At 51.5% G+C, this 23,316-nt stretch overlaps 1 protein-coding gene across 1 annotated transcript; it reads left to right on the plus strand.

The window, feature by feature from the left end:
• Nucleotides 1-459: 459 nt before the first annotated feature.
• On the plus strand, nucleotides 460-11,465 carry ZNF619 (zinc finger protein 619). The gene is made up of 5 exons (XM_030330108.1): nucleotides 460-1,056; nucleotides 1,186-1,263; nucleotides 5,816-5,942; nucleotides 6,531-6,647; nucleotides 10,102-11,465. The coding sequence occupies exons 2-5, from the start codon at nucleotides 1,240-1,242 to the stop codon at nucleotides 11,463-11,465; spliced, it is 1,632 nt and encodes a 543-aa protein (XP_030185968.1). The 5' UTR covers nucleotides 460-1,056; nucleotides 1,186-1,239.
• The last annotated feature ends 11,851 nt before the right edge of the window (nucleotides 11,466-23,316 follow it).

The following is a 23,316-nucleotide window of genomic DNA, read 5'->3' on the forward strand; positions in this document are numbered from 1 at the left end:
TGCGCTGAGTTTATGAGTTCGAAACTACTGCCATTCTCAATTGAGAAACGGAGGCACAGAGTTTCAGTACCTCGCACAGGCCCTACAGTGGATATAGGTGGTGGCGCCGGGATCAGAACGGGGACAGTCAGAGCCGGGCTTGGAGGTCTCAGGGCGCAGTCCCGTAGCCGATGGGCGGAGAATGGGGCCAGGAATTCAGTAGGAGGTTAATTACTGCCGGCAGGCGTCACAACCCGCTCGCAGACCCACGCGGAGTGAGGTGCGGACTCGGCGTCCCCGAGGAGCTGGTCGCCCGCTGGGGCGCGGAGCCGCGGAGTCCGGGCGGGAGGACAGCCGGCACCCGGGCGCGCGGGTGGCGGGTCTGGCTCGGGACCATGGAGAAGACCAGCCTCCGGCCGTCCTAGAGCGGCGCTGCGCTGGGGAACGCCTCCGCCCGCGCTTCCGCCTCGGCGGCGGTCGGCGGGGGCGGCCGGGTCTGCGGCGGCCCCGCGCCCTGCGGTGTCCCGCCCCCAGCCCCTGTCCCGAGGCTCGGGCGTCAGGGCCCACAGACATCGCCCAAGGGGCCCTTGCCCGCCGAGGCGCCACCAACCCTCCTGCCCCGAAGAGCTGGCCTGACGTCCCCCGGCTCGCGGTACCCGGGGTGGGGGGCGGTGACGCGTGGGGTCGCCCACTTCCCGCGGTGGAGTGTTCAGATTCGCGTCGGGTCTCCGGTCAGCATCGCCCCCTGGGACGTTGAGCGGCGCCCCCTTTCCCCGGGGGCCAGATCACCACTTGGATTTTGCCGTGCAGCCCGTGGTTGGTCCAGGGCCCGGTTATCCTACCTTTTCTCTCAATGCGCATTTGGGATCTTTGCCACCATCGCTAGAATCATTCGGTACAAACTTACTGGTAATTCATTCATCGTGGGCCAGGGATTTTTCTTGAAAGCCACAAATCCACGGCAGCTCTTGACTCTCGCTTCTCAGACATTCTTTCGAGGAATCTTCAGCCTCGCCAGGCAGCTTTGTCGAATTTATACAGGAAGCAGATTCAGCACCCCACGAACCACTGGAGGAGGTGCGTTGAGAATGCCCAGAGTGTCCTGGAAATATCGTTTCCAATGAGAGAGGCAAGGAGACTGAGGGGGAAGAGGTGGGGAACAAGGCGTGGTCAGCCTCATTGTGATTCTCTCTCTTAGCTCCGCAGGTGTTTGCTTTTCCAAACAGAGAGGGCAGTGCATGAAGCCAGGGGTCATCAGCCATGCTCCAGACTCTGTGGTCCCAGGTGAGCTGAGCTTTCTTCCAGCTTTCCACATCCAGAATAGATAAGAACAGTCACTACAGGAACAGTAAGTAGCCTGACCTGGTTAGTCCCATGCTTAGCTTTGCATCCATCAGTTGAGTAGGGCAGAAGAGGATGTGGTAGGGGAGGTGATGAGGGTGAGCAGGTAAACTTGGGAGGATCAAGTTGGTTGGGAAAGAGGGAGGCACCAGACAAGAAATTCTCCTAGAGGGGCCCCTGGGTGGCTCAGTCGCTTGAGCACTGGACTTCGGCTCAGGTCATGATCTCGCGGTTCGTGAGTTCGGGCCCCGCGCCGGGCTCTGTGCTGACAGCTCAGAGCCTGGAGCCTGCTTCGGATTCTGTGCCTCCTCTCTCTCTGCCCCTCCCCTCTCTCTCAAAAATAAATTCGTATTAAAAAAAAAAAAAAAAAAAGAAATTCTCCTAGAAAGTGAGAATCTGCATCCATGCAAATATGGAGCTTGCAAATACGGTTCACAGATGAGCAGCTACCAAGGGGCATGCCAGAAAGGCTCCGTCTCAGGCCCCAACCCAGATCTCCTGGATCAGAATCTACATTTGTACAATACCTGGGGAACGAATGCGCAAGTTAAAATTTGGGGCGTGCTCGTGTGCATCCCACCATACAGAGGAAGGCCACCTGCTGTGTTTAAACAGGTGCTCCCACAGGGGGAGTTTGCCGTGCCCATCGCAAAGTCCGGGTACAGTGAAACCACCGCTGGGAGCCTGTGGAGGGTGTGGATTGACGCGGGAGGTGGATTCTTGGAGGAATGCTGAGTGTGGCGCGGAAGCCAGTGTCTCCAGCCCATTTGCCTCCAGCTTAACCTCTAGGAGAGCCTGAATCCTTGGTTGGCACAAATTCATGCAGAAGCTGTTCTCCTTCCAGGGTGTTCTTGGCCCTAGAGGATGATTGCATCCAAGTTTTCTCCAGCATCCTAGATCACGTAATGTGAAAGCTGGGTGTCTCATGTCATGGATGGGTCGTGTCATTAGAATAATAAGAATGATGTGTGCGTGGCTCTTTTTCTGGGGGGCACTGGCCATCTTCTTCGGTTCTACTTCAGTGTCAGCACGGGAGCCAAAATCAGTTCCAAGTCAGGAAATGTTTAAGCATCTGTGGGGGGCAGTCTCTTCTCTCTTGGTGCTTTACGTGGTGCACAGTAGTCACTCAGGGTTGGGTTCCAGTAAGGAAACCCTAAGTGACAGCGGCTTAAACGAGATAGAGGCTTCTCTCCCACGCAAAAGAAGTTGGAGGGAGGCAGTCCAGGGATTTTGTGACAGTGGTACTATTGTCACACACCCAGGCTCTTTATCTGTTTCTGCTTCATCATCCTAGCACTGGCTTTCGTGCTCAAGGCTGCTTCATGGTCCAAAGTGGCTGCTTGATCTCCAGCTATCATGTGTGAGTTCCAGATAGAAGAGATGACAAAAAAGGCAACCCTCTCAGCAGTTTGCGCTCTTTCAGGAACCTTCCCCGAGAGTTCCCACAAGTTTATACTTGTGTTTTTCACTGGCCTCCCTTATAGTTGCCGGAGCAGGGAGCAGCCCCAGGTGAAATTAAAGATTCCATTATAAAAAAAGAAAGAGAGGGGAAAAAATAGACACACACTCTCTCTCTCTCTCTCTCTCTCACACACACACACACACACACACACACACACACACACACGTTTAGACAACTGCCAGTCTTATCTACAGGCTCCATGAGAAATGTTCCCCTAATCTCACCTGTAGTTGTTGTAAATGCTCAGGTTTCTGTAATGCCATTTGCCAGATGATATTTCAGTCCTTTACACATATTAACTCACTCCCCTCTTACAGGAGCCTTGCGGGAAAACCGAGGCAAAAAAAAATTTGAGTATCTCCTCCAGGGTCACACGGCTGATGGCTTGCAGAGGTGAGATTGGAAGCCAGGGAGTCAGGCTCTAGAGCCAGTGTGTCAACCTCAGCGCTATTGACATCTTGGGCCAGATAATTCTTCGTCGTGGGGAGCTGGCCTGTGCACTGCAGGATGATGGGCAGAATCCCCGGCCTCTACCCACGAGGTGCCAGCAGCACCCACGCCACGCCATGGTCGGAACAAGAACCGTCTCCAGACACGCAGTGCCGTATCTCCCGTGGCGGGCATTTCCCCATTGAGAAGCGCGGCTCTGAAGCCTGTGCTGTTTGCACGGTGCTGTGCCGCCTCGGGACCTACTTCCCGTGTCGGGGAATCACCAGCCCCGCTTCATCTTGGAGAAGGAGTAAGTGCTAGCAAGGGACAGAAGCAGAGCGATCAGAGACGGAATGGGATGCTGAGAAGCCGAGTGCTGTCGGAAACAAAGGAAGAAAGAATGCGCTGACCGTTAGAGAGGGGTCCCAGAGGTGTGGAGGGGTAGAAGCATGATGTGAGGAAAGAAGGTCAGGGCCACGTTCCCAGGTGTTGACTCTGAAGGAGATGAAGACAGGAGGTTAGTTACGTTTGGGGTCGGTGAACTGTCTATTCTGCACTGTCCACTAAGGTAGCTATATGTGGCTGTTTAGGTTAATTAAAATGAGGGGTGCACACGGGTGGCTCAGTCGCTTGGGCGTTCGATTTCGGCTCAGGTCATGATCTCATGGTTCACGGGTTCACGCCGCATGTCGGGCTCTGTGCTGACAGCTCAGAGCCTGGAGCCTGCTTTGGGTTCTGTGTCTCCCTCTCTCTTTGCTCCTCCCCTGCTCGCGCTCTGTCTCAGTGTCTCTCCAAAAACAAAATGAAAAAAAGAATAAAAACAATTAAAAACACTTTTTAAATGAGGGGTGCCTGGGCGGCTCAGTCGGTTAAGCATCCAACTCTTGATTTCAGCTCAGGTCATGATCCCACGTTTCATGGAATCAAGCCCGGAGTTGGGCTCTGTGCTGACAGTGCGGAGCCTGCTTGGGATTCTCTCTCTTCCTCTCTCTCTCTGACCCTTCCTTGCTCACGTGCACTCTCTCTCTGAAAATGAATAAATATTTAAAATAAATAAATAGATAAAAATAAAATTCGGGGCACCTGGGTGGCTCAGTCGGTTAAGCACCCGACTTCAACTCAGGTCACGATCTCGCGGTCCGTGAGTTCGAGCCCCGCGTCGGGCTCTGGGCTGATGGCTCGGAGCCTGGAGCCTGCTTCAGATTCTGTGTCTCCCTCTCTCTCTGGCCCTCCCCTGTTCATGCTCTGTCTCTCTCTGTCTCAAAAATAAATAAATGTTAAAAAAATAAAATAAAATTCAACTGATTAAAATGAGAAATTCAGTTCCTCAGTCACACTAGCCACATTTAAACTTTCTGGTCAAGGTGATACCTGGTTTCTTCAGCGTATAGATAATTATCTTTCCCTTGCAACTAATAAGAAATCTATGGGGCGACGTTTGAGATCACGCAACTATCCTGTTCATCGTCAAAATTTCCTCCTAGATTTAGCATCCATTAACAATTCTGGTCCGAACCAATCTTCACCACGATGGCTGCAATCCTGTGGTACTTATGAGCTCTGTCTCCCACCCAGCAGATGCTACACGCAGAGAGGTTGTTGACGTGACAGACTGGGGCAGAGTAGAGTGTAAGTCAAGGAAGAGACATTATAGTGCCACTCTTTTGTATAAGTGGTCAGTTCATTTTGAAATGTTTGCCTCCTTATTCAACCTTGTATTAAGTGCTCAAAGAAAGAGGGCCCCCTTTTGTCTATTTCCAAGTGCTTAATATCACTGATTCCCATCATCTGCGATAGAGAATAACTCTTCCTTCATACATGCGTTCTGACGATTGAGTGAATTGATGTAAAAGTAGTTGACCGAGGATAAGGCACAAAGGCCTGAACAACCTGTGAAGGTTTCCCTCTCCCCGGAGAAGGTGGAAATGGCCCCAGGGGACACAGCGAGACGCACCTGGTGCAGAGGACAGTGTTGCCAGGTCGGACAGAGCTTGGGTGATCTGGAAGCAGGTCCCTGCTCAGGGATGGAGACTGGCGCCCTGTCTCTGGAGTCAGGTATGTTAGGAGAGGAGGAGATAACACTGCACATTGCCTTCAAGAGACAGTAAGGCAAGATGGCAGAAGGAGGGAGAACCACCAGAGTGAAGGGAACTCTGTGCCCTTGGAATTGTTCCTCTGTCCACACAAAGACATGACTGGGAAAGACCAGAGAGAACCTGAGTGGAGGGCCTAATAGGGGCTCTAGGATGGATGGAGTCAGGGTAAAAGACAGATGGCCTGCTATGGTCATTTTAGAAAACATGCCGGGAAGATTGACCCAGCTCATGGAACCAGACGTGGGGTTGATGTGACCACCAGGCAGGCAGCATCAGGTGCTGGAGGGTGTGCTTGGATTGGGGCCCCAGCGGTTGCACATTGAAAATGTGCTGAGGGCTGTCCCTGGCTGGGGTGCTGTTGTGGAGCTCCTTGCCAGCAAGCAGGTACTGTGCATGAACAAGTACATGGGGCTCAGAGCCCTGGACTCCAGTAGAATCAGGGCTACCCCGGAGCTCAGGCCCCTCCTGGACCCTCACACAGGGCTTGAGCGGGGGCCTGTTGTTTCAGGAGCCAGTGACCTTTGAGGACGTGGCCGTGTACTTCACCCGGAATCAATGGACTGGCCTGGACCCCGTGCAGAGGGCCTTGTACCGGGAGGTGATGCTGGAGAATTATGCAAATATAACTTCCTTGGGTAAGTCCTCCCTTCCGTCTGAACCAGCTCTGCCCTCAAGGCCCTTGGCTTCCTCCTTGGTGGATCTGGGGTCTCCCATACCCCCAGGACTGATGCTTCCGTGAGCCGAGCTCCCTAATCCCTAGTTTCGGGAGTAGCTAATGGAGAGCGATCTGGGATCACTTTGGTTTTCAGCAGGACTTGCCTCTTCCCTGTTTCCTGGTGGGGACTCACCTGAAAGGGGTTTTTGCTCTGGGCGCAGACAGCTGAGAAGGTTCCTGGTGGCCCCATTTTCATTGCTCCACTCTTCCAGTGCCCTGGAGTCCTGGGCCCCGTCTCCCCTGTGTGACAGTCTCGTAGGACCCCCTGTACACGCTGTAACGACAGAGCTTTCTGTCCTCTCTGATGGAGCCAGAGTAAGACCCCCACCCCCACCCCCACCCCCACCCCTGAGCAGAACAATTTGAGCGTCCCTTAGATCTCAAGATTGTCTCAACACTGACCTCCCTTGGTGTCCTGGGACTTTTTCACCTGACAAAGCAGAAGGTGGACTGAGAAGGGTCAGCAGGGTCTCTCCTCAGCTTCCTGTTCCTTTTCCTTCTCCTTCAGGAGCATTTCCATTCCCCAAACCAGAGCTGATACTCCGGCTGGAGCGAGGAGAGGCACCGCGGGGCCTGGATCCCTGGACACCCACGGGGGGAGAGGCCCCGGGAGATGTCCGCACAGGTAAGCAGGAGAGCCTGCCTCTTCTGCTTGGCCTCCTCCCGTCCGTTAATGATTCAACAGGAAGAAGGTTTGGCTTCTGTCATACCAGCTCTTGTGGGCGTGGCAACGGTCACTCTCATTCAGAAAAGTGCCCCTTGCTAGCCTTCAGCCCCAAACTCGAAAAGACCTGTCCAAACATTTCATTTGCTGTTATTTTTCCTTGTAAAGCCACAGGGTTTCAAAAATGTGTGGTGAAAATAGGCTTTTGGGGGGGGAGGGGTCAATTTAGGAACATAAATGCAATACAGTAAGAACTTGTTTCTATGAGAACGTTGTAGGTATGAGTGTGTACGAAACTGTACATGAGAATAGAATGATTAGGAACTCCTAAACCCTACAGATTAGCTGTCAAAAGAAAGCCTGTGTATTTATTGGGAATGAATGGTTTCCCTTTTTGAAAGATACCATGAGAACCATCCAGAGATTGGGTGTTCAGCCTCTCTCACTCAGTTGGCCCTGTTCGCAAACTCCCTCCATCCCATATGCTATTCCAAGTCTCATAAACCAAATGCCCCTTCCTGATTCAGCCCCACTTCGGCCTTCGTCGGGGCCTTTGGGTTGACTCAGCACGTGCCGTCGTCTTGATTGGAAACCTCTCCCAGCGGTCTGCCTGCAGTTGCCACAGCTACATGTCGTCTGTCTAGTCTGCCAGCGGCTTTAACCCAGCACGGTCAGATAGAACACCGTGGAACAGAAATGTTCTGCGTCTGCTCTACCCAATCTGGTAGCCCTTATCCTCATCAGCACTTGAAGTGTGGTGAGTGCGAATGAGGAACTGAATTTTAAATTTGGCTCCGTTTTAATTAAATTTAAGTAGCCACGGGCGTCTAGAGACTTCCTTATGTACAGTGCGGCGTAAAACAATTACAGGAAAAGCCTCCCCCTGCCTTTTTAGCTTCTGGATCAGTGGTTTCAAACTCCAGTGAGCATCCGAATCTCATGCAGGGCTTGTTAGAGTGTGGACTTGCTGGAGACCAGCTCTAGAGGTTCTGATTCAGCAGGACCGGGGGGGGGGGGGGGGGAGGAATTCGTATTACTGACAGGTTCCCAGGTGATGGTGGTCCAGGGACCACACCTTCAAGACTACTGCCCTTGAGGGGCGCCTGGGTGGCGCAGTCGGTTAAGCGTCCGACTTCAGCCAGGTCACGATCTCGCGGTGCGTGAGTTCGAGCCCCGCGTCAGGCTCTGGGCTGATGGCTCAGAGCCTGGAGCCTGTTTCTGATTCTGTGTCTCCCTCTCTCTCTGCCCCTCCCCCGTTCATGCTCTGTCTCTCTCTGTCCCAAAAATAAACAAACGTTGAAAAAAAAAAATTAAAAAAAATAAAATAAAATAAAAAAAAGACTACTGCCCTTGAGAATCTCAAACCGTATCTTTTTTTTTTTTTAAAGCTTATGTATTTATTTTGAGAGAGAGAAGAGAGCAAGTGAGAGAGCACAAGCAGGGGAGGGGCAGAGAGAGAAGGACAGAGAGAATCCCAAGCAGGCTCTGCACCGCCAGCATAGAGCCCAATACGCGGGGTTCAATTCCATGACCATGAAGTCATGACCTGAGCCAAAATCAAGAGTCGGATGCTTGGGGCGCCTGGTTCCCCAACTGACCCTTGATTTCAGCTCAGGTCATGACTTCATGGTCATGGAATTGAACCCCGTATTGGGCTCTATGCTGGCCGTGCAGAGCCTCCTTGGGATTGTCTCTCCATCTCTGTCCTCTCTCTCTCTCTCTCTGCCCCTTCCCTGCACTCCTTCTCTCAAAATAAATAAATAAACTTAAAAAAAAAAGTCAGAGGGGCGCCTGGGTGGCTTAGTCGGTTGGGCATCTGACTTCCGCTCAGGTGATGATCTCACCGCTCGTGAGTTCAGGCCCCACGTCGGGCTCTGTGCTGACAGCTCGGAGCCTGGAGCCTGCTTTGGATTCTGTGTCCCATTCTCTCTCTCTCTCTGCCCCTCCTCCACTTGTGGTCTCTCTCTGTCTCTCAAAAAATAAATGTTAAAAAAAAAAAAAAAGATGCTTAACTGACTTAGCCACCCAGGTGCCCCTCAAACCGTATTATTTAAACTCTGGGTTGCATGTCATCATTGAGTTGTGCTTAGCATTTAAAAATTACCCTGGAAGTTGGGGTGGGGGGTGCCTGGCTCAGTTGGTAGATCATGTGACTCTCTCTCTTTTTTTTTTTTAAGTTTATTTATTTATTTTGAGAGAGGCAGAGTGTGAGCAGGGGAGCGACAGAAAGAGGGGGAGAATCGTAAGCAGGCTTTGAGCTGCTAGTGTAGAGCCTGATGTGGGGCTGGAGATCATGACCTGAGCCAAACTCAAGAACTGGAAACTTAACCAACTGAGCCATCCAGGCACCCTGAGCATGTGACTCTTGATCTCAGGGTCATGAGTTTGAGCCCCATGTTGCATGTAGAGATTACTTGAAATATATTAATTAATTACTTAATTTAAAAGATTTGAAAAATTACATAGTTGTAAAAAAACTCTAGTTATTCTAATAGAGAAGACTCCTTTAAAAACAAATTAGTCTGGGGGCACCTGGGTGGCTCAGTCGGTTAAGCATCTGACTTCAGCTCAGGTCCTGATTTCACAGTGGGTGAGTTCGAGCCCCACGTCGGGCCCCATGCTGACAGCTTGGAGCCTGGAGCCCTCTTTGGGTTCTGTGTCTCCCCCTCTCTCTGCTCCTCCCCTGCTCGCACGCTGTCTCTCTCTCAAAAATAAAATAAAAACGTAAAAAAAAAAAAATTAGTCTGGACTATATTAGACTTAAATAGACCAAAATAGTATAAAATCTGTCATACCTGCATCACTGTTTTTTTTTTTTTTTTAACATAAAATCTACACCCTTTTCCTTTCAGAGGTAAGTGTCTCAGAGTACACGGTGTGGGTTTTGAAATCATGGTCCTCCTGTGGACCCTTCATGATCGGCAGTATGGCCCATTGTTTTCTCTCCAGCCAGGCTTAGGACAGAATCCTCTTTAAAGGTCACAGAACGGTTTGGAGCATTTGGTCAGGCCCCATCCCACGCCTGGGCCTTGGGGTCCACTGTTGCACGCTGCTGCGACTCCCAGCCCCGGGCCCTGGGTGGCCTGGGGCTGCTCACCCAGCTCTCTTCTCCAGCTTAGAGATCTCCTTCTCCCCGTCAGCTCCCTCTTTCTTCACCGCTTCCCCTTCCAGCACCTTCTCCACCCCGCTCCCGTTATTCTTCACTCCTCTGGGTGGATAGCTTCTGCCGCCCGCGTGCGCGGCTTTTCTTGTCCAAATGCCCTGGCTCGCCTTCTCCGCCCCCGGGACTTTTCTCTCCCTTCGGGGCATCCTCGGGTAGCCCTGTCTGTCTCCCAACAATACTATTACCGCCTAATCCCTTTCCCCTTGTAGCCTTAGTAAGTGCCTCCTCTGTTTCCTTTTTTTCTCATGCCAGGTGGTAAAAACAAGACCGCGAAGGAGGAGCAAACCCCAAGGCCGGACGTTTCTGGAGCATCGGCGGCCCAGAGACCGGCGGTGGAGGGGCTGCTCCCGGACGGTCCCCAGCAGCCTCACCTTAAAGCCAGCTTGGAGGAGCCACCGCTGTGTGACCTGGGGGCGGACACGGGCTCACAGGGAGGGGGTTTCACGGGCTGGCTGGTGCAGGGGTACAGACCCTCCACCAGGGAAAGGGAGGAGCCAGCCAGCACACCGCAGGGAAGCGCCGGTGCCCGTGTCCTGACGAAGCCGGGCCTGCGCCGGGGACCGGCGGTTTACGCGTGCGGCGAGCGCGGCCGGTGTTTCGGCCTGCCTTCAGACCTGCAGCGGCAGCAGAGCGTCCACACGGATGACAGGCCCTTCGGATGCAAGGAGTGCGGGAAGGCCTTCAGGTACAGCTCCAAACTGGCCCGGCACCAGAAGAGCCACACCGGGGAGAGGCCTTACTCGTGCCAGGAGTGCGGGCAGGCCTTCGGCCAGAATTCCCACCTCCGGCAGCATCGGAAACTGCACGGCGGCGACAAGCCCTATGAGTGTCAGGACTGCGGGAAAACCTTCAGCTACAACTCCAAACTCCGCCGCCACCGGCGGGTCCACACGGGGGAGAAGCCCTTCCAGTGCGAGGCCTGCGGCAAGGCTTTCCGGTGCAGCTACGACCGCCTCGTGCACGAGCGAATCCACACCGGGGAGAAGCCCTACGAGTGCCAGGCGTGCGGGAAGAGCTTCAGCTCCGCGTCGGTGCTCGGCCAGCACCAGCGAACCCACACCGGGGAGAAGCCGTACGCGTGCGAGGAGTGCGGGAAGGCCTTCGGCCGCAGCTCCGCCTTCCTCCAGCACCGGCGGCTGCACACGGGCGAGAAGCTGTTCAAGTGCACCGAGTGCTGGAAGACCTTCAGCTGCAGCTCGCGCTTTGCCGTGCACCGGCGGGTGCACACCGGGGAGAGGCCCTACGGCTGCCAGGAGTGCGGCAAGGCCTTCAGCCAGAAGGTCACGCTGGTCCAGCACCGGCGGCTGCACACCGGCGAGAGGCCCTACGAGTGCGCCGCGTGCGGCAAAGCCTTCAAGTGGAGCGCCAGCTTCGTCCAGCACCGCAAGCTGCACGCGCGCCGGGGGGCGGCGCCGGGGCCCGGGCCCCGCCGCCCGGCTCTACCCGCCCCCGCCCTGCCGGCGGCCGCCCCGCCTGCCCCACACCCCGCGCCGCGGCCCCCGCCCGCGCCTGGCTTCGCGCTGCGCCCCCGGGCCGCGGCGGCCGGGCGAGTAGCGCACGGCCTTCGGGACCTCACTTCCCCCGCGAGCCCGAACCCCTCGCCCCACGCCCGGTGAGCTCCCTCACGCCCTCCACCGCCCGCCCGCCCGCCCAGAGTCCTGTTGCCCCGGCCCCGCGTCTCTGTCGTTGCTCTCCTGGGCTCGTGTAAGTCGTCGTTGCTTTCCCAGTTCCACGTCTGGTCTCACCCTGAAGGACCGTGTTGGATTCCCCGCTTCCGTCCCCTGGGTAGGAAATGGTGGCAGCTGTCCCTTGTGCTGTTCGGGATGGGCCGGTAGCCTCGGTCTGCACCTGCCTTCTCTACTGGATTTGGAGGAGTTACAGAAGATCTGGGGGTTTTAAGGGCGTGGCATGCCAATGACATGGCCTGCTGTAGTTCAAGAAATTGGGGAGGGGCACCTGGATGGCTCGGTAGGTTAAGCATGGGACTTGGGCTCAGGTCATGATCTCTGTTCCAGCCCCGCGTAGGGCTCTCTGCTATCAGCACAGAGCCTGCTTTGGATCCTCTGTCCCCCCTCCTCTCTGCCCCTCCCCCACTCGTTCTCTCTCTCTCTCCCTCCCTCCCTCCCTCAAAAATAAACATTAAAAAAAGGGGGTGGGATGCAAAGCCCATGGGAGGTAATCGAAGGAGGTATGCAGTGATTGCTTTCAGGAATTGAGGGCCATTTGGTGGGGAAGTAGCAAGGCTCACTGTGTGGCATCTGAGCCTGGGACTTTTTGTTACCTTGATAATGACCATTATGAGGATGCTGTGTAACTAAGCAATAGACCGAGGAGATAACCAGTAAAAAGAATAGGAAGTGATGAGTCAGCATTGATGGCAATAATGTAAAATTACCTTCCTAGACTTGATTGGAAGGGGATGTGGCTTTTCTGTTGGGTTCCTTTTCTGTCCCTAGCCACATCTTTTTTTTTTTTCTTTTCTTCAGTGCCCACTCAAATACGTAGGTACGGAAAGTGGCTAGGGCCTGTGCATTGAGAGCAGATGCCTGGGTGTAGCCATCTCTCAGTTATACCTGGAGTGAACTTGTTGGCAACACAGTGTGGAGCCTCAGAGGGAAGGAGAGAGACCTAACCCTGACCTGCTGTAGCTCCTGCCTCAAAGGAGAGTTTATTCCTAACCATACACATACTCTGATGTGTTCTCACACCTACTCCACATCCTCTGTGGTACAATCTGAGTTTTTGGTTTTAAGTTAATTTTATGATGAACTATTTTGAGAGCACCAAGAAGGGTTTATGGACGCAAATGTTACCAGATGGTATGATGCCACCGGTGTGGCTATACTTCCTGTCTAGTGGCATCGTCCTTCTCAGAATCATTGTTTCAGGACGACAGTAGCAACATGGAAAGGTACTTTAATTAACTAAGCAGGAATACGACACTAAGTAAATGATATATACACTGTTACTATGACACCATAAAATGATGTCTGCAAGGGAGAGCATAAAGCACCGTTTTGGTTAGTTTTATTGAGATATACTTTATAGCCTTTACCCTTTTCTTTTTTTTTTTAATTTTAATTTCTTTAAATGTTTTTATTTATTTTTGAGACAGAGACAGACAGAGCATGAACAGGGGAGGGGCAGAGAGAGGGAGACACAGAATCCGAAGCAGGCTCCAGCCTCTGAGCTGCCAGCACAGAGCCCGATGCGGGGCTCAAACTCGCGGACAGTGAGATCATGACCTGAGCTGAAGCGGGATGCCCAACCGACTGAGCCACCCAGGCGCCCCGCCTTTACCCTTTTCAAGTATACAGTTTGGTGAGTTTTGACAAATGAATACAGTTGTGTAACCAAGATAAAGAAAATTTCCATCACCCTCAGCACAGGGAGAAATTTAAATGTTTGTGGGATATTGGAGATATTTCTTTATTCTCTTCTTTTGTGCAATACACAGAAGTCAGGAGAAGAAAAGGCAGAAACCCAACGTATCTTCCCAGCTGTAGTTAGAGGTTCCAGAATATGCAAAGATCCCTCACCTAGAATCACCATTAGGAAAAGCAGTCAAAATGTAGGAAAATGATAGTTACTGGTTTCTTTGCCATATTTCTCTCTCCTACACACAAAATTATATATATATATATATATATATTTATAGTATATATGTTATTAATATTTAATTTATGGTAAATGTAATATATATATATAACATCCATTCTATTTCCCGCCAACACCATTAAACAGGGCCTCACGGCTTCTCGGAAGATTATAGCATGGAAGGGTGGGGGTGAGAGATCTCAAAACTAGCCAAATTTCAGAAAAACATAACTTCTAAATATAGTTTGGAAGGGTGGAAGGTAACATTATAGACATTATAAGATGAGAAGAAAGCAAGGAGTGTAGGGAAAATCAGTATCAGCTCTGGGTTGAAAAATGACTTTCGATTCCTCACAGCTAATAGAGTTACGGGTTTCTGACGGTGATGACTGGTATTCTGTCGTCTGTTTCTTCCCTTGTTCATGAATTCCACAGGCATGTAGGGTCTCCCCCATTGTTGCACAAATGTTACTATACAGCTTCCACAGCACTTACTAGGGGCCAAAAGATGAATAACGTGCCATTCTTTTTAATGCTGGGAACAGCGTTGCCAGGTTGTCTGGCACTTAGTAGGCACTTGTTTTGTTTTAAGATTTTATTTTCGAGTAACCTGTACACCCAACGTGGGACTTGAACTCACGACCCTGAGATCAAGAGTCGCGTGCTCTTCTGAATAAGCCGGCCAGGCGCCCCAATAGTAGGCACTTGGTGTTTTGTTTTTTTTTTTAAGTTCATTTATTTTTTTGAGAGAGAGCGTGAGCACATGAGTAGGGGAGGGGCAGAGAGAGAGAGAGAGAGAGAATCCCAAGTCCCAAGCAGGCTCCACACTCTGTGCTGAGCCCCACACAGGGCTCAATCTCACAGACCGTGAGATGATGATCGGAGCTGAAATCAAAGAGTCGAACACTTAACCGACTGAGCCACCCAGGTGCTCCGGTAGGTACTTGTTTTTTGACAAGGGCCATGTGTAGCTCACTGAAAGGACAGATATGTAAAAATAAACTCACATCACTTAAATTCCAACATACGGTTCTTCCAAGAGTTTTGTTTTCTCTGAAGGTGAATTGACTATGTCTAAACGTACTGACTCCCCCTGCCCCCCAAACTTATTATGTTAACTTGAGCCTGAGAACTGCCCACTTCCTTTAGGAAAGGGATATGGGTGTCATATTACCTGAATCATTTAGTTCTGAGACTTTTACCTTTATCAGTGAGTTGGCTATGTTATTTAGGACTCTTTAAAATTAACAGAAACCTGCAGCGCCTGGATGGCTCTGACTCTTGATTTCGGCTCAGGTCATGATCTCATGGTTTGTGAGTTCAAGCCCCGCATCAGGCTCTGCACTGACAGTGTGGAGCCTGCTTGGGATTCTCTCTCTCTGTCTCTCTCTCTCTCTGTCCCTCCCCTGCTCTCTCTCTCTCTCTCAAAAAAAAAAAAAAAAAAAACAACAAACTTATTTCAATTAGTGTAAGTACACTTAATTATAAGGATTCCTAAATGTATCCGGCACCAAAGGCAAGAATGCAGCAGGAGATTTGGACCCTGGAAAACCCAAGCAGGAGCAACAGGCAGTCCCCACTCTTTCTTCACGTCTGATCCCTTCTCCCCTCTTCAGCTCTGCTGTCTCTATCCCCAGGCACACGGCAGAGGTTGCCCCAGACTTCATGTTTACAACTCTATCCTGGGAGTAGCCCAAAGAATTTGCCGGACTGTGACAAATCCCTGGGAGAGAGGATCTGATTTGCCCAGTTTAGGTGTGTTCACTACTCTTCTCTGGCCAAGAGATTAGGTCACATAGTGTGGATGAGGCTGCTGGGGTCCCACTCTGGTAAAGGGGGAGTTAACTGGGCTAATCAGACACCAGAAAGATAGCTTGCTGACTTCTGAGATCACAACCTTTTCTCTTGTTTCCATTGTTCCGGGTCTCCCGGCAACTAAGATAACTGGGGAGAAGCTTCTGGATATTTTTTTCCCAATGCCTGGAAGCTTTTAGGAATTTAGCTTTGACAGCCCCCTTATGGGAAGTGTTGATCATCCTCCGTTAATGTTTCTTGGTTCACAGTGCACTCGCAGTCTGTGCATTCAGATCTTTTTTTTTCTTTTAAATTTTTAAAAAGTGTTTATTTTCAAGAGAGAGGGGGAGACAGCGACAGCAAGAGCAGGAGAGGGACAGAGAGAAGGGGAGACACAGAATCCAGAGTCAGGCTCCAGGCTCGGAGCTGTCAGCACAGAGCCTGACGCGGGGCTCGAGCTCACAAACCCTGATAACATGACCTGAGCCAAAGTCCAACGCTTGACCGACTGAGCCACCCAGGCGTCCCTTCAGATCTTTTGCGAATGGCTTGTGACTGGCCAGTCTCGGGGTGGAAGAGCTGGTGGGGTTACAGGAAGTGAGGTTGTGGTCCCCTCTGGTTTCCCTACACTCTGTGCGTTTGGGATCAACAGGCACTTCTGGCCCTGGGCTGAGTGAGGCTGAATCGCTATGGCCCGTGGGCTTTTTCCTCTGGGGCCTGGAGTGTGTGTAGCCCACTCAGCAACCGCAAGCCTGGTGCCCTGGTTGGAGCTCTTGTCTGGTTCGACTCTGGTCGTAGTTGTTGGTTTTCCTTGTCTTTCCACAGCCACTCCAACATGGAAGCTGGCTGGTGATAAAAGCAATGTGGCTGCCCGGTTTCTCCTTTAGCTACCACTGCCGGGCCTCCACAAGGAATAGACTTCTGGCAGGTTCTCCCTTGCACCTGCCTTAACTGCCCCTGCCACAGCCCTCGTCCCCTGAAGCGGAGATTTCTAAGTAGCACCTTCGGAGAGATCACGTTCTGTACATTCCCTGTCTCCTTTACCGTAACAGAGATCGGGCATGGTGTGGGCGGACCTCCTCCCGCAGTCCGGCCAGTCCAGTGCAAATTGCAACGTACTGGATGGACTGTCCTCAGCGTTTAAAGTGTGAGGTCGGGCCAATTCTCTAGTTTCTGGCCTTCTCCCCAGGTTAGTACTCAAGCATATCAAGTCTTGCCCTGTTCACAAGACCTCAGAGGTTAGCGGGAACAGAGACGGAGCACCGACTACCCACTGTTCATTAATCTTCACCGGTGCAGACCCTGGAGTGGGTTCCAGAAATAGTGAGGGCTTAAGAGACTCAAACGGCCGTTGCCCCATATGACGCACACTGCGGGGCAGTGTCTGGCTTTTCGATCACAGTTGCACGTGGGACCCCCCCAAACATTTGCAAGGTCGTTCCCGGCCTTGCTGCGGCCCCATCTGTGGCCAGCCGCTGAGGCCTGTGCAGGCGGGGTGGCAACGAGACTTCAAGACCGCCGCTAGACCTCTGCAACGCTGCCACCTGCAGCGAGAGGGCGCCGCTGTGCAAACGGGGCGCGGGGGCGTCCAGGACCCGCGCACCACACGGACGGAAACGTCCAGACTTCCTAGAGGGGGAGGAGGGCTCCCGCGGTGCTTTCGGCTCCTCGCCGGTTCCTGGAGACCCCGCGCTCCCCCAGTGCGGGCGCGGTGGGACTCAGGGAGCCGATTCACTGTTACGAGGCCCCTCGGCCCTCGGTGGTCTGGGCTGGCCAGCCTTGACCTGGAAGTGCCTGGCCGAGGAGGCCCCTTACCTGCGCCCCGGCCCGCGGAGGGGGCTCCTTCGTCCTCGGGAGCACCTGCCGCGGCCCGTTCCCTGTTGCGCCTGGGTGTTGGCGTCTCCAGCTTCCCGGGGGTCCGACCCGGTCAGCGCCCACTGCCACCCAGCTGCGCGCTTGAGCATCTTTTTCCTGCATTGACCCGTGGCCTCGCCGCCACCTGCATTTCGTCCTGTAGCCCTTCTGGGTCCAGGCGCCCTCTGCCTTCTTTCTGTCCAGAGGCTGCGCCTCTTGGTCGTGGTGTCAAAGATGAACAAAGCCGGACAGGTTTTAACCAGTAATAACTATCGCAGGAGAGAAGAGAGCCCAGGGTGACTCGAACTCGGCCTTGGTACGGAAGTGACCGGACCTTTTAAAAGGAGAATGGTGGCGGAGGGGGCGGGATGGGGTGGCTTAGCATGGCGTCAAGGATGTCATGTGGAGCCCATGAGGGCTTGCCCACCCGGCTCAGAGAAGTTTGGTTCCAGCACTCCCACAGAGCCTGGGAGACAGGGGCCCTATCTTCAAGTGTTGGCTGGAACAAATAGTACGTTCTTTTCGCAGCCTTAAATTTTCTCAGTCTAAGAGGGGCTAGGGTCATCCTTGGGATGTGACCTTGAGCTGTTAGAGACTATTTTTTGTTGGTCTTTATAGGCTTAGTAGAGAAAGGGCTCGGGGAGCCTGGCTAGAGTTTGGTCAAGGACAGAATCTTTGTCAAGGGTCAGGGTCACCGAACACGTTCAGTAAAAACTATTTTCTCCTCCAACCCAGGTAGTCACTTAAGCCAGGACTTTCCTGCACTTGGTTCTGGAGAGTGGGGTGTAGCGGTTAATTTTGAGAAGCCTTGTGCCTTGCCAGCAAGTGGATGGAAAACTAAACTGAAGGAGCAGTTGTCACTGTGGGTGAGGGTAGGGGCCAGGCTCCCCCGCAGTGGTAGGACAGTCATTGTTCTAAGAGCCCAGGAGTCCAGGGATGGTGGGGAGAGATGGGCGAGCAGTGCACTTATGGGCTGCGAGATAGGGGCAGTCTCACTTGGAGGGCTTCTGCTGTCTTAGATCTGAGGCTCTGCCTTTTCCAGAGGCAGAGAGCTGTGCCGGAAGCTGGGAGTCAGCAGCCATGCTCCAGAGAATGTGGTCTTAGAGGTGATCCTGATAGGCTTTCTTGGATCAGCTCTCAGAGAAGTCCGTACAGTACTTAGGTCTGGCCTGGCTTTCCCCTTGCTACGTAGTTCTGGAAGGTGTATATGTGTGTCTGTTCACAGGAGGGTGTGTTTGTTTGGGGAAAGCAGTTTGAGGTGAGATGAGATTATCCAGGGAAATATCTGTGATTAGAGAGAGGACATGATGTTCAGAAGATCCATTTAGATGTGTAAGGTGGGAGCACCTGCCAGTAGAAATTCCTGGGAGCTATAAATTCATATCACTTTTTTTTAACGTTTATTTTTTATTTTTGAGGGCACACACACATGCGAGCTGGGAAGGGGCAGAGAGAGAAGGAGAAAGAGGATTTGAAGCGGGCCCTGTGCTGATAGCAGGGAGCCCCATCGGGCTCAAACTCATGAACCGTGAGATCATGACCTGAGCCGGTTAAATGTTTAACCAACCGAGGCACCAGGCACCCCATAATCCATGTCACTTTCAACAAATGAATCTACCAACAGGCAGGAAAACCCTTTTAGGGGATGACATTCGCTCTGTAAATTGTTTACGTAGAATAGCATAAGTTAAGACCTCTCTGTTCATTCACCAGATATATACTGAGCACCCTGTGTGCAATGCCATGAAATAGGCTTTGGGAGTACCAGGAGAACAATACTAATAGTTACATAACGTACTGACTGGGCTCTTACTTTGATAGATTCATTCATTTAACCAACATTTATGGAGTTCCTACTTTGTGCCAATGGTCCCCAAAACTGCCTTCTTGGAGCTCTAGGTTCTACTGGGGGACACAGACAACATATCTGTGAACATATAATATGCTATCAGGGAGCGATCCACATTAAAATGGAAAGGTAAGGAAGGGGACAGAAAGTGACAATAGTGCATTGAGTGAAAGGCCATGCTATTTGAGCAGAATAGCGTGAGGGAGCAAACCAGGCAGAGGGAACATCAGGGTCCAAAGGTGTGACCTCTCAAACTATTTGAGTTTTTAAGCAACAGAAAGAAGGCGAGTATTTCCTAAGTGCAATGAGCGAGGCAGGGTAGCTAGAGATGAGGTGAGAAAAAGAGAAGGACAGAGAGGGAAAGGGACAGAGGGAGAGAGGCAAGCCACTTCTTGTGTGGCTTTGATGTTGTGTCCTTGGGCATGGCCTCCTGCACCCAGAGTTGTAAAGGAAGGTCTCACTGAACAGGTGATGTCTGCTCAGAGATCTATGGAAAAGGAAGGACCAGGGGAGAGACCGTCAGGCTGGTGGGAGAGCAGACACAGAAGCCGTGAGGTAGGAGAGAGTTGGATTGGTGTGGAGGAGAGAAAGGAAGCAGGTGACCAGACACAGAGCCCAGGAAGAGTGTCGCGCTGGCTGAAGTTGTAGAAATACAGAGGCCAGATCTGTAGGACCTTAGCTCATGGGAAAGACTTTGGATTTCATCATACGAGCAACGGTTGGCCATTGAAAGGTTTTTGAGTGTTTCATGAAGACTTTATGAGATTGCTTGGGCTCCTGGGGGCACCTGCGTGGTTCAGTCAGTTAAGCCTCCAACTCTTCACTTTGACTTCAGGTCATGATCTCACGGTTTCTGAGTTCGAGCCCTGAATCAGGTTCTGCACTGACAGTGTGGTGCCTGCTTGGGATTCTCTCTCTGCCCCTCCGCAGCTCATGCTGACTCTTAAAAATAAATAAAACCTTAAAACAAAAAAAAAGAAAGTCCGTTGAGGTTTAAGAGGCTAGTTAGGCTATTGCAGGAGACTCTTCCGGAGATGGTTGCTCCCTTGTTATAGGATGTATTGCTATCTGGGTCCAGCAAATTCCCTTTCTTATTTTCTCAGAATATTTTTAGCTGGTCTTTTCATCTATTCCTCCATATAAATTTCGAAATCCAGATTCTTTTTTTTAAAAGTAATTTATTTATTGTTTAATTTACATCCAAGTTAGTTAGCGTATAGTGTAACAATGATTTCAGGAGTAGATTTCGTAATGCCCCTTACCCATGTAGCCCATCCCCCTAGACTACCCATTTAGTCTGCCCCTCCAGCAGCCCTCTGTTTGTTCTCTATATTTAAGAGTCTCATATATCAAAATCCAGATTCTTTAGGACTTTGGAATAAAGATGATTTCCATTGGGATTGCCCCGATTTATGGATCAATTTGAGAAATGACAGTTTCATAAAATTAATGCTTCTAATTCAGGAACATTTTTTTTTTTTAATCATTTGTTCAGGTCTTTTATGTTCTTCAGTGAAGGGGTGTGTGTGTGTGTAAACTATAGCTCTTGTCCGGTTTCTAATTGATTTGGGGGATATAGTATTCCTTTTTCTTTTTTTTTTAATGTTTTATTTATTTTTGAGGGACAGAGCATGGGTGGGGGAAGGGCAGTGAAAAAGAGGGACAGAGGATCCGAAGTGGGCCCTGTGCAACAGAGGGCGCAATGCAGGGCTCATACTCACGAACCATGAGATCGTGACCTGAGCTAAAGTCACTCAACTGACTGAGCCACCCAGGTGCCCCAATATAGTATTGATTTTTGTCTTTTTAAAAAAAATTTTTTTAATGTTTATTTTTGAGAGAGAGAGAGAGAGAGAGAGAGAGACAGAGTGTGAGCAGGGGAGGGGCAGAGAGAGAGGGAGACACAGAATCCAAAGCAGCTCCAGGCTCTGAGCTGTCAGCACAGAGCCCAACACGGGGCTCGAACTCACGAACTGTGAGATCATGACCTGAGACGAAGTCGGACGCCCAACTGACTGAGCCACCCAGGCGCCCCTGACCATCCAATTTTGACAGCTCATTCCTCCCTCTGTGCCTAGCTCAGGGCTTGAGTAGGAAGCTTTTGTTTCAGGAACCAGTGACCTTGAAGGACAAGGTTGTGTACTTCATCCAGAAGCGATGGGCCAGCCTGATGCCTGCTCAGAAGCCCCTGCCTGAGATTTGATGTTGGAGATTTATGGGACCGTAGCCTCTCTAGGTAAGGCCTCTCTTTCCTCTAGGACTCAGTCTCTGTACTTTGGAGTTTCCTGGTTCCATTCCTCTTGTGCGCTGAGGTGTCTCTCCTCAGTTGTTACCGTTGTTGTTTTAATGTTTCTTTATTTTTGAGAGAGAGAGACAGAGTGCAAGCAAAGAGGGCCAGAGAGAGAGGGAGACACAGAATCCAAAGCAGGCTCCGGGCCCTGAGCTGTCAGCACAGAGCCCAACATGGGGCTTAAACCCACAAACCATGAGATCATGACTTGAACAGAAGTCGGATGCCCAACCGACTGAGCCACCTAGGCGCATTGGTTCTCTTTAGTATTAAAACAGACGTCCCCAACTCCCTAGTTAGAGGCTCTGCTCTGGGAAAAATGGGAAGTGAAAAGTTTCCTGATGCCCTCCTTAAACCTCATCCTTGTTTTCTTGAGAGGACCATCTTGGTCCTCCACCGCTACTCCTCTATTTTAGCACACACTCAGATAGGGCCCCATAAGTTCGGTTTCTTCCTTAGTAAGACAGTTGGGCTCTTGCTTGTTTTAAAAGTTTCTTTATTTTGAGAGAGACAGAGACAGTGAGCAGGGGAGGAGCAGAGACAGGGGAACAGGATCCAAAGTGGGTTCCACGCCGACAGCAGAGAGGCTGATGTGAGACTTGAACTTGCAGCCTGCGAGATCATGACCTGAGCTGGAGTCGGGTGCTCGACTGACTGCGCCACCCAGGTGCCCCTGTTGGGCTCCTTCTTTAGAAGGCTTCTCTTTCCCCAAGGCCCACCTACCTTGTTCTCCTGGGTGGTCAGTCCCCTTTCCACTTGCTAAGAGCAGAGGAGGGGCTAGAAGGAGTTCCAGAGTCGGGTCTGATTCCCAGCCCCCTCCTGTTCTGATAGCCCTGCGGGGGCACGGAGAGGTGCCACAGGCCCGGATCTCTAGGCACAGGCTGGCAGAAGGGTCCTGAGAGATGTCAGTGCAGGTGAGTAGGAGGACCTGTGAGCTGCCCTCCCTACTCAGTCTCTCCCTTTGTTTTAATCATTTTTCACCCAGAGGGGTTTTCTTTCTCAAACGGCTGCTGTGGGGGATGAAAATGGTCACTCTTTTTTTTTTTTTTTTTTTTTTTAAGTTTATTTCGAGACAGAGAAAGAGTACGAGCGGGGAGGGGCAGAGAAAGAGGGAGAGAGAGAAAATCCCAAGTAGGATCTCTACTGTTAGTGCAGAGCTCGATGCGGGGCTCGAACTCCCAAACTATGAGATCATGACCTGAGCCGAAGCCAGACGCTTAACTGACTGAGCCACCCAGGCACCCCGAAAATGGTCACTCTTAAACAGAAGTGTTGTAGTGGGGCTCCTGGGTGGCTCAGTCAGTTGAGCGGCCGACTTCGGCTCAGGTCACGATCTCGCGGTCCGTGAGTTCGAGCCCCGCGTTGCGCTCTGTGCTGACAGCTCAGAGCCTGGAGCCTGCTTTGGGTTCTGTGTCTCCCTCTCTCTCTGCCCCTCCCCTGCTCATGCTCTGTCTGTCTCTGTCTCAAAAATAAATAAAAACATTTAAAACAAAAAAACAAACAGAAGTGTTGTAGAACACTTGGCGAGGGCTCTGGAGCACCAGCCCTGAACTGGAAAGGACAGTCCCCAGGGATGCATGCGTGCGAGAGTTCTGCACATTCTGCCACATATTTGTGTTACCCTCCCCCCCTCTGCCCCCCCATACGTTTTTTTCATGTAATGGGATATGTTAATGTTCTACTCTTTTCTTTTTTTTTTTATTTATTTTTTTTTTTAATTTTTTTTTTCAACGTTTATTTATTTTTGGGATAGAGAGAGACAGAGCATGAACGGGGGAGGGGCAGAGAGAGAGGGAGACACAGAATCGGAAACAGGCTCCAGGCTCCGAGCCATCAGCCCAGAGCCTGACGCGGGGCTCGAACTCACGGACCGCGAGATCGTGACCTGGCTGAAGTCCGACGCTTAACCGACTGCGCCACCCAGGCGCCCCTGTTCTACTCTTTTCAACACAAAGGTGTATTTTAATTACAATTAGAGGAATATAGTCTTCCGTGAACTAGACTGGGGGAACATACGTAACATTATCATTCATTGTTTCTATGAGAACATGTAAGGTCACTAAACGAACGTTTTGAGGCATTC

The sequence above is a fragment of the Lynx canadensis genome, chromosome C2 (assembly GCF_007474595.2).
Source record: "Lynx canadensis isolate LIC74 chromosome C2, mLynCan4.pri.v2, whole genome shotgun sequence".
Taxonomy (NCBI): Eukaryota; Metazoa; Chordata; class Mammalia; order Carnivora; family Felidae; genus Lynx; species Lynx canadensis.

Bases quoted from the DNA above. Each gene is read 5' to 3' on its own strand.
- ZNF619 (XM_030330108.1), top strand. From the start codon at position 1,240: ATGCTCCAGACTCTGTGGTCCCAG. The intron at 5,943-6,530 runs GTAAGTCCTCCC...CTTCTCCTTCAG, and splicing joins TGCAAATATAACTTCCTTGG to GAGCATTTCCATTCCCCAAA. The intron at 6,648-10,101 runs GTAAGCAGGAGA...TTCTCATGCCAG, and splicing joins CCCGGGAGATGTCCGCACAG to GTGGTAAAAACAAGACCGCG.